This window comes from Gossypium arboreum, chromosome 3 (assembly GCF_025698485.1).
Source record: "Gossypium arboreum isolate Shixiya-1 chromosome 3, ASM2569848v2, whole genome shotgun sequence".
In the NCBI taxonomy this organism is placed as follows: Eukaryota; Viridiplantae; Streptophyta; class Magnoliopsida; order Malvales; family Malvaceae; genus Gossypium; species Gossypium arboreum.
In genome coordinates this window covers 74,556,063-74,572,044 of record NC_069072.1, presented here as the reverse complement: position 1 = coordinate 74,572,044, position 15,982 = coordinate 74,556,063, and the positions used below count along the sequence as shown (strand labels likewise).

General features: G+C 39.9%; 1 protein-coding gene across 1 annotated transcript; it reads right to left on the bottom strand.

Annotated features, from left to right (window-relative positions):
* Positions 1–9,071: 9,071 nt before the first annotated feature.
* LOC108458581 (uncharacterized) lies at positions 9,072–15,764 on the bottom strand. The gene is given in 10 exon segments (XM_053026277.1): positions 9,072–9,139; positions 11,392–11,756; positions 12,338–12,368; positions 12,606–13,023; positions 13,114–13,323; positions 13,325–13,707; positions 14,142–14,525; positions 14,622–14,862; positions 14,865–15,525; positions 15,574–15,764. Coding segments are annotated over 10 exon segments (2,952 nt in total).
* Between the last annotated feature and the right edge of the window lie 218 nt (positions 15,765–15,982).

Sequence of the window (15,982 nt, the reverse complement as noted above, 5' to 3'; positions counted from 1 at the left end):
CTAGTAAATTCGTTCTCCCCTTTGTGCATACACTTAATTCAATCAATGTGTTGAATTATTGAGTTAATTCCTTCCTTTGGACGTTCTTGAACCCATCCATGCATGTGTAGTAGCTTATAGGTCAATTCAAAGTGTGAACAGCTACTTCTTGGCCGATAAGTGCCTTGGAAAGTTAGGAGACAGCCACCATACATGCACTTAAGCCATTCATGCATTCTATCATCCCATGCATTTGATCCATTCATGGACTAGCCTTTAATGTCCATTCATGCATTCGACACATGCATGAATTTGTAGAAACCTTGCATCTAGCCGTACATGCACTAGCATTTAATACTTCTTCATTCATGAGTGTGGAATGCCCAAAAGAGATGTTTCTTCATCCATACATTGTACCGTCCAAAGGGATGTACCTACATGAAATAAACAAGTCATTAAGATATCTCATGAACACTCATAAATTCGGCATGATGTGAACACATTAATGTCATGCATTAATTCAGCTATGTGAACATAATCAATTTATATAATGACTATGACATATTAATAACAAATATTAATATAAGACAAGTTTAATGCTTAAATAAATATGTGCAAATTTTTATTTAATGCATTAAAGACAAAATCGAGTTTAAACTAAAATGAGCTAAGCTTTAGCTCGTGAGCTAAAGTTGAGCTGAGGCTAAACTCCTAAGCTGAAGTTGAGCTAAGGTTTAGCTCGTGAGTTGAAAGTGAGCTAGGAGTGAGCTCAGTTTAGCTCAAGCAAGATGGATTGAGCTTGAATAAGCTGGATTTGAGCTGGACGGAGCTCGTGGAGCTGGAAACGAGCTGGGATTAGCTTGCCAACATGTCATTGCTAGACTTGACAGACTTGCTCGATAAAGTTTGCGGGGCGTGCTCGTATCAAATGCCGTCCATTGAACCTCAATTCTACATGCACCTCTTCATACATTGCACCAAGCCCTACATGAACTTGCATTAATTTCCTTCCATGCATGCATGTGTGCCGTCCAAAGGGATTGGATCTTCTAGATACATTCATGCATGAATCTTCATCATTCATGTAACTGAATGTGCATTTGAACCCAAACATTCATGTATTTTGTGCATTCATGTATTTGACAAATACATGAACTTGTAAACACCTTGAATCTGGTCATACATGCACCTAATTAAATGTTGTTCATTCATGCATGTGGGATGTCCAAAAGAGATGTTTCTTCAAGCATTCATTGCGCGGTCCATGAGCATTGTACCTACAAGAAATAAAACAATTCATAAGACATCATGTGAACACACATAAATTCAGCACAATGTGAACACATTTAAGTTATGTGATATCTATGACATATTAATAACAAATATTAATATAAGACAAGTTTAATGCTTAAATAAATATGTGCAAATTTTATTTAATGCATTAAAGACAAAATCGAGTTAAACTAAAATGAGCTAAGCTTTAGCTCGTGAGCTAAAGTTGAGCTGAGATTAAACTCCTAAGCTGAAACTAAGCTAAGGTTTAGCTCGTGAGCTGAATATGAGCTAGGAGTGAGCTCGGTTTAGCTCAGGCAAGTTGGATTGAGCTCGAATAAGCTAGATTTGAGCTGGACGGAGCTCGTGGAGTTGGAAACGAGCTGGGATCAGCTTGCCAACATGTCATTGCTCGGCTTGATAGACTTGCTCGATAAAGTTCGTGGGGCGTGCTCGTATCACCTACACACCTAATACATCCCTTGTAGCCAAATTGAAACCAACCCCAAGGCAGCAAGTAAGTCCAAGAGACGAAATACGAAACCTCAAGAGGGAGTTTGAGTGGTAAAAGGTGTGAGTGTGTGAGTACATTTGAGTGTTGAAAAAGCCTTAAAACAAGTGTAAACACAAGCGCGAGTGCAAAATTATTAAATTTTTCTTTTTGAGTGAATAGTAAAGTTTGTAGTGAGGATTTTATTTCTATTTTACTTAACAAATTTCATTTTCAACGATAACAATCATGTCTCGTGAAGAATTTACCAAATAGGAATATCAATATTTGGTGCAAGAAATGCAAAGATTGGTGAATACTAATTTGAAAAACTACACGAAAGATTAGATCGTGTGGAGAAAAGAGTCATCAAGTCAGAAAGTGAAACTAAGAACATTACGGAGATACACATTTGACGACTACTCTAGAAGAGATTTCGATCAAGATTTCTTTTCATCAAGGAGTTCTAGACGAAGAGAAGTCAGTTTTGATTTTAAACCCTTCTGAGAAGATGTGCGAGATGAAAGATACACCTCTTCAAGAACTCCAAAGAAAACATCCACGGAGAGATCTTCATGAAGGATTGTTCGTGAATCATACGTAAATGATTTTTCCTCTTTTAAGCAAAATGATTATTCTCCTGAATCTTTTGTAATCTCTTGTAAAAAGAAAATGAGAAAAGAAAAAGATGAAAAGCAAAAAGATATCAAAAGACAAGAGAGGCAAGAAAAGATTATTAGAGAAAATGAGAGGATCTTGAATGAAATCGAGAAAAGCAACAAAGAAATGAAAGAAAAAGCAAAAGAGTTTGATCAAAAGAAAAGAGTGGAAAAAGAAATTGAGGTAAAAGAAAAGAGTGTTTCCAAAGAAAAAGATTTGAGTGGAAAAGATGTTAGTGAGCAAGCGAGGATTGTTTCCACTAACCCACCTGTTAGTTTTTCTTGTGATACCTCTTTCCAGGTTTTTAAAAATCTATGTGACCAATTCTAGCTTCGATACCTTCCCAACGAGCGGCGATTTCGATTGTACAAGAAAGGTAAGAACGAGAATGACAACTGCCCACTTGTGTCCAAAGGAAAGCAAGGTAACGACTCCATTATTATCAAGTCACGATCATTTGATTTAAAAATAGCTAATAAAGGTTTTGATGACTTAATTTCTAAAAGGTCTCCATATTTTGATTTGGTTAGTCGTTGTCCACCTATTGATGTTAATGACCTTGTTTCAAAAAGATCCATGAAAAGTTTGTCTTATGACATATCTTATCCTTCTGTTGGATTGGTTCAGCCTATGAAAATCTTGAATGTATGTGATAAAATTTTTTCACATAAAAATTTTGATGTGTTGGACTGTGATGGATTTGCACATTTGAATTGTCGTATGCTCACAACTCCTTTGTTTGACCTACATGTTAAAAGGTTTTCACCCAAAATGCTTACTTTGTTGGATTGTGTCCATCAAAAGAAAACTTTAAATTTTTGTGCAAAGTTTCCATGTTTTGATCTACCTATTCGATTGAATTTTATGAAGTATGAATGTTTGCATATTTGTTTGCCATCTACGTTTTTGATTTATTTGAGAAAACAAAATTCTAGCTGTATTTTGGGATAAGTTATCAAAATCGAGTCTGTAAGCCGGGAGTAAACCACTTTGAGTTGTTATCAAGAAAAGGTAAGTACCATAATCTCATTGTAAATAAATTTGTTGTACCTTTTCATCTGTTACGAATTTTATCTTCATTTTTGAAAATAAATCTTGTAGTGAGCTTACAAAATCAAAATCAAGTTTTTGACTCTGGAAATTTTTTTTAATCTCGGAATCGGTTTATGCTATCCACCTGTGAGTAACATCTTAGCATGTCCTTTTAAGTATATCCTTCCTAATGGTATTGACATTTTCCATTTTTGTGGAGATTACATTTTGATACGATCACGGCTTCCATAAGCCAAGTCCAAGCCGAGATCCGATGGTGCTACTACAAGGGCCGATCACAAGGGCTCGTGCAAAACAATTTAAAGAAGTTGTTATAGCTTTAGTTCAGCATGTGTGGGATGATGTCAATGCTAGACCTATCAAACCAGTTAGTGGCCATTTTGGAAATCCATGCCAAACTTTTCTACAAGTTCATTTCAGCTCACCAAGCTCACCTTCAGTTCAAGTTAGCTCCCATGTAGCTCCACACCAGCTCATTAGCTCGGGATCAGCTCATTATCAGCTCACGAGTTTAGGCCCAGCTCGGGTTTAACTCATGAATTAACCATCAGCTCATGGAGTTCACTTTGAATTCATTTGACTGCTATTGACTTTTTAATTAATAAGTTCAATAATTAGTTAATTAATATCCTACATATTAAATTTAGTTCACATTAGTTATATTAAAGTATGTCTTAAAAGTGTTTATTGATGATAATTAAATTTGTCATAACCGAATTTAATGTTGATATTTGTGTTCACATTAGTTTGAATTAATTATGTTCACATTTCTTGTAGGAACGCAATGGACATATGGAGATTAAAAGCAAACATGAATTTTGAAGGTGCATGGACGGTTGGGGGGCTTGAATCTCTTAGGTGCATGTTCGGCCAAGTGCATGTATGACCATATTCAATGTCTTTAAGGTTCATGAATGTTTCCATTCATGTATGGTGTGCTATCTCTTCATTCTCCAAGGTGACCATTCGGCCAAAGGGCACTCACACATGCATGAAGATAACTTGGCCAATTAGCTTCCCATGACTCTCCTTAATTGTTCACACCTATGTTCACATGGCAAGACCATTCGGTTCACCTTGTTCACACTAGAAGACTCTTCAACATTCGGTTTCACACACATGATGGCCCTTGGAGTGTCCACAATTAATTCATACTTTTTGGCCAAACATTGCTTCATTTAACAAGGTTGGCCGAATCTACAAGTGACCATTGGATATCATGCATTCACTTAGAGTTTTCTTAAGCATGAAGATGCATTCATCCACCATTCCCAAAACCGAATCTGGTCATGCATATTAAGAGTTATTTTTCTAGAATTTTCTTTTAATTAATGTGTAAGTATGAAAGGCCATTCGGCTACCTAGACTTAGGCTTATAAATACTTGTTCAATTTCCATGTAAAGGACTTTTGAAACTTTTGTTAATGTTATGCTGCCGAAATTGTGAGGCATACTTTTCTTATATTTTGTTCAAAGATTCGTTTGGCGTTCCTAGCGTTCTAGTTGTGTCAACCGTGTTCTTTGTCATACCCGAACTTATCACTATTCGTAGTGTGGCGTTCAACATACCGAGGTTCCTATCTTGTTAGATAGTGGGTCGAGGTTTCCCTTACCAAACCTATAACCGAACTCAAAAGGCTAAATCAACGGGTCGATACCATTTCGGTATTTGGTTCTTGAAAGTACCTTTAGTAGTTCAAACTCGTTCTTTCTTCTTTACCTAATCGAACCTAAACCGACCAATTTGTTCATACCATTTTGTTCCTACCCTTTCGTTCCTACCATTCCATTCGTACCCCTCATTCTACTCTGACTAGACCTTCAACTCAACTAATCCTAACGTAACTTCTCGTAGACGATCGGGCAATCTACATATGACTCGACTCTTCTCGAGATGGTTCGTATCATCTGGTATCAGAGCTACCTAAAACGAGAAGCTTAGACGTTCGAAGCGGAGCATTCCTGAGGTAGGTTCAGAAAAAAAAAGAGTATAGAAAAAAAAAAATTTTGTATACCGAAGTTTTCTCATTTCGATTAGTTTGTTATTGTTGCTATAAAAACAAAAATCTATGCAGCTGAAGAAAAAAAATCGTGTACAAATGTGTTTTTATTGTATTTAGCTTGTCGATATAGTACAACAAAAAAAAGTTATACAAGTTAAAAAAAATAAAAAAATTCGAAAAAAATAAAAAAAATCGAAAAAAAGAGTGATTTATGCAAATCAATTGTTATTTGATCGTCAAGCTTTGATCTGATATAGTTCCCGACCCTTCTTCTATTCTAATCTCCCTAATTCGCCACATTTTTTACCCAATTCCCTATTCTTTCAGCCTACCCTATATCGAATACATCAATCACTTGCTATCCCTTTTGAACCGACCACCTAGACCAAGGACCGAGCCTTAACGAATCTGCTTACGAAATTACGAGAAAAGGCAAGAGAGGTAAAAGGAAAGAGAGCGTGAGCGCATTCGAGGGGAGGTAAAAGCCGAACTAAGAGTGTAAACATGAGTGTGAGTGTCATCAAGCTTCTTTCTTTCTGAGCAGATTGAGAGGATTTGTTTGTGAGGCTATCTTAAACGAATAGATGTCCCAAAATAGTGGACAAAACATGGAAGAACAATAAGGGCGACAACTTATTAGAAACGTTCCAGGTTTGCAAATGCAAGCCCTTTTGCGTGAGATGGAACGATTACTTGATCGAAGGCTTAATCCTCTTGAAGATCGACTCTACCAAGTCGAGGCCCAAAGACAACGCGATGAATATCCTAAAGTTGCTTGGCAAAGACGTGAAGGGCCCAATCAACGACGAAGACAACCAAGGGTTCAAGATGATGATGTTAATGAAAATAGTGAAGATGAAAGCGATCACGGGTCTAACATAAGCCTAGAAAGGAGACGTCCCCAGGAAGATGATGACTTGAAGAATATCAAACTCTCCAGTCCTCCTTTCCAAGGTAAATCTGATCCCGAGGCGTACCTTGAGTGGGAGAAGAAAATCGAACTAGTGTTCGAATGTCATAACTACTCTGAAAATAAGAAAGTCAAACTCGCCGCAATTGAGTTTTCAGATTACGGAATGATATGGTGGGATCAGTTGACCACTAGTCGGAGGCGTAAAGGGGAGCATCCCATTTCCACTTGTACCGAAATGAAGGCGGTTATGCGACGACGATTCATTCCATCCTACTATCATCGGGAGTTGCATCAAAAACTCCAAAATCTCATCCAAGGGACGAAGAGTGTGGAAGATTATTATAAAGAAATGAAAGTGGCTATGATCCGTGCCGATATACAAGAAGATCGAGAAGCCACAATGGCTTGCTTTCTAGCGGGACTTAATCAAGAGATTGCAAATGTCGTAGAACTGCAGCATTACATTGAGGTTGTGGACATGGTCCACATGGCTATCAAAGTGGAGAAGCAGTTGAAGCGAAAAGGTACCACCCGAGCCTATCCTAACACCAATCCTTCTAAATGGGGCCAAAGCACAAGCAAGGGTTTTCCAACAAATCGAACGAAGGATTCTTCAACAATATCTAAGGCGAATAAGCCTATTGCCGAGTCAAGTAAAGGTAAGGCTCCTGAAAGTTCCACCGCCCGTTCAAGGGACATAAAGTGCTTCAAGTGTCTTGGTCGTGGACATATAGCGAGTCAGTGCCCGAATAGACGTACCATGGTGATAAGGGCCGACGGTGAGATTGAAACGGAGGACGAGGAAGAGAACGATCCTGAATCGAATTTCGAAGTTGAGGAGGACTTAGAACAACCCGTTGAAGGTGAGTTACTCGTTGTCAAGCGAAGCCTAAGTCTTCAAAGTGTGGAAGACGAACAACAACGTGAGAACATTTTTCATTCGAGATGTCCAGTGCAAGGGAAAGTGTGTAGCATCATAATCGATGGAGGGAGTTGCACAAACGTGGCAAGCACCCTCATGGTAGAAAAGTTGGGGTTGTCAACCACCAAGCACCCAAATCCATACAAGCTTCAGTGGCTTAACGATGGCGGTGAACTCAAAGTGACAAAACAAGTCCTAGTGTCCTTTAGCATCGGGAAGTATTCTGATGAAGTATTATGCGATGTAGTGCCGATGCACGCGGGCCATTTACTTCTAGGACGACCATGGCAGTTCGACCGACGGGTGATGCATGATGGTTACACTAATAGATACTCCTTCAAACATCTTGGCAAGAACGTGACGCTTGCACCCTCACTCAAAGCAAGTGTACGAGGATCAACAAAACTTAAACTTTCAAAGGAACAAGCGAGAGAAAAAGAAAAGAGTGCAAAAGAGAAAATTAAGGAAAAAGAGAGAGAAAAGACTAAAAATGCGAGAGAAAATGAAAAGAAACAAAAACAAGTAAAAAGTGGAGAGGAAAAAGAAAGTGGAAAAATGAGTGTGTTTGCGAGGGTTAGTGATATCTGGCGAGCGATGTTTTTGAGACAGCCTATGTATGTATTTGTGTATAAGGAGGCATTGTTGAATACTAACGAGTTACCTGAAAACTTGCCTGCTTCTATATTGTCTTTGATTAAGGAATTTGAAGACATATTTCCGGACGAAATACCAAGTGGGCTGCCCCCTATCCGAGGCATCGAACATCAAATAGACTTAGTACCCGGAGCTGTACTACCCAACCGTCCTGCTTATCGGAGTAATCCTGAAGAAACGAAGGAATTGCAAAAGCAAATTACTGAACTCCTAGACAAAGGATACATTTGAGAGAGCTTAAGTCCCTGTGCGGTGCCGGTGCGGCTTGTACCCAAGAAAGATGGGTCGTGGAGGATGTATGTAGATTGTCGTGCCATTAACAAAATCACTATCAAGTATCGACACCCGATACCCCGTCTTGACGACATGCTTGACGAATTAAGTGAGCCCAGATTTTCATGAAAATCGATCTTAAAAGTGGCTATCATCAAATACGAATGTGAGAAGGCGATGAATGGAAGACGGCCTTCAAAACGAAATTGGGTTTGTACGAATGGTTGGTAATGCCATTCAGCCTTACAAATGCTCCCAGCACTTTTATGAGATTGATGAACCATGTATTACGTGCGTTTATTGGTAAATTTTGTGTTGTATACTTTGACGATATCTTGGTCTACAGCAAAACTTTAGAGGAGCACGTACCACATTTACGAGCGGTGTTGGAAACTTTACGAAAAGAGGTATTGTATGCTAATCTCAAAAAGTGTTCATTTTGCACTGATAAAGTTGTGTTTTTAGGTTATGTCGTGAATGCCAACGGTTTGGAGGTGGATCAAGAAAAAGTTCAAGCGATTCAAGAATGGCCGCGTCTGACAAACATTAGCCAAGTTCGAAGCTTCCATGGATTGGCTAGCTTCTACTGTCGATTTGTGCCCAACTTTAGTACCATTGCAGCACCCTTAACAAGCGTGATTAAGAAAAACTCCGCATTTCACTGGTCTGAAGATCAAGAACGTTCATTTAATTTGATTAAAGAATGTCTTGTGAAAGCTCCTCTATTGTCCCTTCCAAATTTTACTAAAACATTTGAAATTGAGTGTGACGCTTCAGGTGTAGGGATCGGGGCTGTCTTGACCCAAGACGGAAGACCGTGGCGTGCTTGATGAGAAATTAATTGGCGCTTCCTCAATTATCCGATGTACGACAAAGAGATGTATGCCTTGATTCGATCACTTGAAACTTGGCAGCACTATCTAAGATCAAGGAGTTCGTGATTCATTCCGATCACGAAGCACTTAAGTTTATTAAAGGTCAGCATAAACTCAACAAACGACATGTAAAATGGGTCGAGTATTTAGAATCATTTCCCTCGTCATCAAATACAAGAAAGGTAAAGAAAATGTAGTGGTGATGCCTTGTCACGGAGATATACCTTATTGACCACTCTTGATTCTAAGTTACTTGGTTTTATCATATGAAAGAGTTGTATGCTAATGATGAGGATTTTGGCAATATATATGCTGCTTGTGAAAATGGGTCTTTTGAGAAATTTTTCAGTACTGAAGGGTTTCTTTTAAAGAAAATAGGTTGTGTATACCACAAGGCTCCATTCGAGAGTTACTTGTGTTGGAGGCGCATAGTGGTGGCCTAATGGGACACTTTGGAATAAGCAAGACATTGTCGACCCTCCATGAACATTTTTACTGGCCGCGAATGCGGAGAGACGTGGAGCGGATCTGTGAACGCTGCCTAATTTGTAAACGGGCTAAGTCGAAGGTCCAACCTCATGGACTTTACACACCATGATACGATCCGCCTCGGAAGAGTCGAGTCGTATTAGTGTGCCCGATCGTCAACAAGAAGTTACATTAGGTTTAATTGAAAAGGTCAGATGAAGGAAAGAAGGGTATTGGTTTTGGGTTCGGATTAGAATAGGTAAGAAGAGTTTGAAAATTCGGGTTTGGAGTCCGAATAGGTATGGATGAAGGAATTGGTTCAATTAGGTAAATGGAGAAATGGGGTTGAACAAAAAGTACAAACAAGAACCAATACTGATTTGGTATCGACCCGTTGTTTATAAGCTCTTTTAGTTCGGTTTGGAATTGGTAAAGGAAAAACCTCGGCCCACTATCTAACAAGATAGGAACCTCGGTATGTTTGAACGCTACACTACGAGTAGTGATAAGTTCGGTTTCGACAAAAAGCAACGGCTGACACACTAGATCGCTAGGAAGCCAATCGAATCTTTGAACGAAATTTAAGAAAAGTTTTTGCCTAACAAATTTGGCAGCATAACATTAACAAAAGTCCAAAAAAGTTCTTTTCAAAGTAACACAAGCCACAATTTATAGTGAATGCAAGGGATAGCCGAATAGGCTCTTGAGGTAGCTAAATGGTTTTTGAAAATTCCAGAATTTTTGATGAAGCTTCCTTGAAGTTTCTTGTGCATGGAGAACGGTAAGGGGCAGCTTCTAGATGCCTTGATTCAATAGAAAAATTGAATGAATTGTTTGGGAGCTGAAATGCCATCAATAGGTTCGCCAAATGCTTGAATTTGGAATTAATCTCTTTGCTTGATTCAAATTAATGTTCATGTGATTAAGGAGCTGTCTAGAGCACTTCAATAGTCTTAGAATGTGAACAAACCGATTTGAACAGCCACACATGTGTGAACAAACAAAACCAAACAGCCCTTGGTGTGAAAGGAATAATCGGGTGGGTGTGAACAGCCTTAATTTGTCTTAGGCAGCCAATCGGTCTTCTTGAAGAGTTGTAAGGTTTGGCTGAATGGTCACTTAGGGAACACCAAAGATCAGCACACCAATTTTAAATCATCCATGCACCTATGCCGTCCAAGGGGTAATGTACCTACAACATTTAATTCAGCAAATTAAATCCCTTTTAGACACATTAAATTCGGCAACATAGACAAATAAATCTTGCACCATAAATTAGGCTGGACATAATTAATCTTTGTAATAGTTAAGACATATTTAATTGGTCCTAATTAATTAAGTACTTAATTTAGAACATAATTAAAACATGTCCAGATTATGACAAATTAATTATTAAAACAAATAACTAATAAAACTAACAGCAACTTAAATGATTTATTCTAGCATAATAAACGCAATAATGAAATGAGCTGAAACGAGCTCGTTGAGCTAAGTTAAGTTGAAGTTGAGCTGATTTGAGCTGATTTGAGCTTGAAGGAGTATGCATGGTTTGCTTGGCTTGCTGGTCCAAGAGCTTTCAAGAAGTCCAGCAACGGTTTCACCCCAAACTCTATCAACTAAGGTTGTTGTTGCGTCTTTGAATCTCTTTGCTCGAGCTCGGGTGATCGGTCCTACGGGCAATTCGAGAGGATCTTCATTGGCAGCCGACAACTCGGGAGGTGTGGTTGTATCATTCCCCCTCTCTTCGAAGCGATTTGCCCCCAAATCGTCACCTATATCATAGAAAGAGAGATCAGCTACATTAAAGGTAGCACTTACATTGTACTCACCTGGGAGATCAAGTTTATAAGAATTATCGTTTATTCGTTCCAAAACTTGAAACGGCCCATCTCCTCTTAGCAATAACTTCGACTTTCGTTGAGCCGAAAACCTTTCTTTTCGCATATGAACCCACACCCAATCTCCGGGTTCAAAAACTACTCGTTTTCGGCCTTTGTTTGCATTACGCACATAGGACTTAGTCCTAGCCTCGATATTGGCCCTCACCTTGCTATGTAAATCCTTGACAAAATCTGCCTTTTTCTTTGCATCTACATGGACAAACTGATCAGTAGGTAAAGGCAATAGATCTAAAGGAGTCAAGGGATTAAAACCGTAAACAATTTCAAATGGGGAGAATTTAGTCGCAGAATGGACAGAACAATTATACGCAAACTCAATATGGGGTAGACAGTCCTCCCACGTATTCAAATTCTTCCGAACGATGGCCCGAAGTAAAGTAGATAGAACTCTATTGACAACTTCCGTTTGGCCATCGGTTTGGGGGTGGCGGTGGTCGAAAATGTAAGTTTGGTCCCTAATTTACCCCACAAAGACCTCCAAAAGTGACTTAAAAATTTTGCATCTCGGTCCGACACGATCGTACGAGGAATGCCATGTAGTCTAACGATATCCCTAAAAAACAAGTTCGCAACATGAACGGCATCGTCGGTCTTAGTACAGCAATAAAATGAGACATTTTGAAAATCTATCAACAACAACAAAATAGAATCCTTCCCGCTTTTGTGCGCGAAGTCCGAGAACAAAATCCATGGAGATGTCAATCCACGGTGCTTGTGAATGGGCAATGGTGTGTACAAGCCATGGGGTTGAACCTTTGATTTAGCCTTTTTGCAGGCTATACACCTTTCGCAAACTCACTCCACATCTTTTTGCATCCGCGGCCAATAAAAATGTTCATGGAGAGTGGCTAGTGTCTTATTGACTCCGAAGTGTCCCATAAGCCCGCCACTATGCGCCTCATGCACTAATAGGTCTCGAACAGATCCACAAGGAATGCATAGTTTACCTTCTCGGAAAAGATAGCCCTCGTACCTATAAAAATTTTCAAAAGGACCTTTCTCGCAAGAAACAAATATCTCTCCAAAATCGGAATCGTTTACGTAGGAATCTTTTAATAATGTAAAACCAAGGATCTTAGAATCCAAATATGATAATAGAGTATACCTTCTTGAAAGCGCATCAGCCACAATATTATCTTTACCTTTCTTATATTTGATGGCATACGGAAATGACTCAAGGTATTCAACCCACTTCGAGTGGCGTCGGTTCAACTTATGTTGGCCTTTGACGTGCTTCAAGGCTTCATGATCGGAATGAATAACGAATTCCTTAGGCCACAAGTAATGTTGCCATGTCTCAAGGGCTCGTATGAGCGCGTACATCTCTTTATCATACACCGGATAGTTGAGTACGGCTCCATTGAGTTTTTCACTAAAGTAAGCCACAGGACGTCCGTCTTGTGTCAACACGGCCCCGATTCCAATGCCCGAAGCATTGCACTCGATCTCAAAAGTCTTCGAGAAATCTGGAAGGGCAAGCAAAGGAGCGTTAGTGAGACAATCTTTGATTTTTATAAATGATTTCTCTTGTTCATCGTTCCAAATAAAAGAAGAATTTTTCTTAATAACACTCGTAAGTGGAGCAGCAATTGTGCTAAAATTCGAAACGAATCGTCGGTAGAAACTTGCTAGGCCATGGAAACTTCGAACTTGCGTAACACTCGTAGGCCTTGGCCAATCTCGTATGGCCTTAATCTTCTCTTGGTCTACCTCAAGACCATCCGCACTAACTACAAATCCTAGAAAAATAGTTTTGTTAGAACAAAAAGAACATTTCTTTAAATTAGCATATAAGGTCTCTTTCCGCAAAACTTCTAAAACAGATTTGAGATGACTTACATGTTCTTCCATAGATTTGTCAGTAAATCAATATATCGTCGAAATATACCACACAAAACTTACCGATGAAAGGCCTTAAGACATGGTTCATTAGTCTCATGAACGCATTTGGAGCGTTGGTAAGGCCAAAAGGCATAACCAGCCATTCGTATAGTTCGTGCTTAGTCTTGAATGCTGTTTTCCATTCGTCTCCTTCTCGCATCCGAATTTGGTGGTAACCACTCTTCAAATCAATTTTTGAGAAAACTTTGGCCCCGCTAAGCTCATCTAACATGTCATCTAAGTGAGGAATGGGATGACGGTATTTGATTGTTATCTTGTTAACGGCTCGGCAATCCACGACATGCGCCATGTTAAAATCCTTTTTCGTACCAATAATACGGAACAAAGATAAGGACTTAGGCTCTCGCGAATGTAGCCTTTTTCCATCAGCTCATTGACTTGTCTTTGCAACTCCTTGGTCTCCTCCAGATTGGCTCGAAGGTGTCGATTTGGAATAATCGCTCCCGAAGATGAAATCAATTTGATGCTCGATTCCACGAAGTGGTGGAAGACCACTCAGGGTTTCTTCCAAAAAACATCTTGGAAATCCTGCAACAAAGACAAAATAGGAGGGGGTAGGGTATCGGGTAAATCGTTAGTAGAAATTAATGCTTCCTTGTACAAAAGTACAAGAACAGTTTGATTCATCACCAAAGCCTTCCTCACATCACTAACTCTTGCAAAAACACTCATTTTCTCGATTTTCTTTTCTTTTTCTTCTTTTGCTTGGATATTTTTCTTGTCACTCTCTTTTGTTTTCTTTTTCTTATTTTTCTCTTCTTTTATTTTTTTACAACTTTCTTTTTCTTTTTCTCTCATTTGCTCAATAGAAGCTTTTAGCTTGATTTGGTCTTTATACACTTGTTTGGGAGTCAATGGAGCCAACGTCACATTCTTTCCCATGAATTTGAATGTATACCGGTTGGTATACCCGTCGTGTTGAACTCGTCTATCAAACTGCCACGGTCGGCCAAGTAGCAAATGCCCCGCATGCATCGGTATGACGTCACAAAGAACTTCATCCGAATACTTGCCGATGTTGAAAGAGACAAGTACTTGCTTCGTTACCTTAAGCTCTCCTCTGTCGTTAAGCCATTGTAGTTTGTAGGGGCTCGGATGCTTGGTAGTAGGTAAACCAAGTCTTTCAACCATCATGGTACTTGCTACATTGGTACAGCTGCCTCCGTCGATAATGACTCTACAGACTTTGCCTCCGACTTGGCACCGAGTGTGGAATATATTCTCTCGTTGGAGATCATTCTCCACTCCTTGGAGACTTAGACTTCGTTTTACAACAAGTAGTTCTCCTTCCATGGGTTGTTCCATGTCCTCCTCGACTTCAGAAGCTGATTCAGATTCTTTCTCCTCCTCATCCTCCGTTTCGATCTCGCCATCGGCTCGCAATACCATGGTCCTTCGATTTGGGCATTGGCTTGCTATGTGGCCTCTTCCGAGACACTTAAAACACTTAATATCCCGAGTTCGATTGTATGACGATTCGGGTGCCTTGCCTTTGTTCATTTCGGCGATGGGCTTGTTGGTTTTGGAGGTACCGTGGTCTCCTTCCCGCATGGATTGGCGGGTCCTTTACTTGATCCTTGGCTCCACCTTGAAGGGTTGGAAGTGGGAAACCCTCGACTTGGGCCTTTTCTCTTGAGTTGTCTTTCCACCTTGATGGCCATATAGACCATATCAACCACTTCAATGTAGTGTTGTAATTCCACTACGTTTGCTATATCTCGATTTAGACCAGCCAGGAATTGCGCCATCGTTGCTTCGGGATCTTCTTGGACATCCGCTCGAATCATCGCGATTTCTATCTCTTTGTAGTAATCCTCGACACTTTTGGACCCTTGTGTGAGATTTTGGAGTTTTTGGTGCAACTCCCGGTGGTAGTACGCAGGGATAAATCGTCGCCTCATCACCGCCTTCATTTCGGTCCATGTAGAGATAGGACGTTCACCGTTACGCCTCCGACTAGTGGTTAGTTGTTCCCACCAAATCATGGCGTAGTCCGAAAACTCTATTGCTGCTAGTTTCACCTTTTTATTCTCGGAGTAATTGTGACAATCGAACACCAACTCTATCTTTTTTTCCCACTCAAGATAGGCCTCCAGATCCGATCTACCTTGAAACGGTGGAATAGTCAGTTTAATGTTCTTGAGATCATCATCTTCGCGTCTTCAATCTCGTTGTCGGTGTTGCCTACGTCGATCACTAGCATTAGACTCTTGTTCACTTTCAAGATCACTAAGGTCATTTGCTTCATCGTCTTGGGCCCTTCGTCTTCCCCGGTTCTGATTTGGTCTCTCCCGTCTTGGTCTAACCCCCTTGGGTGCTCTTTCACGTTGGCCATTCACTTCAACTTGGAACAAACGGTCTTCGATGGGATTGAGCCTTCGATCTAGGAGTCGCTCCATTTCTCGTAATAAGGCTTGCATGTTTAAGTCGGGGACATTGCGAATGGGTTGTCTTGCCGGACGATCTTCCACGCTATGATCGACTCTTGTGACATTAAAACGTTGTTAAAGTAAACCTCACCACAAAAGCTCACAATCTCTCGAAAAGGAAAAGAAGTTGTTTCTCTCACTCTCGTGTTTACACTCGAAATTAGGCTTTTACCTCCACTCTATTGCAC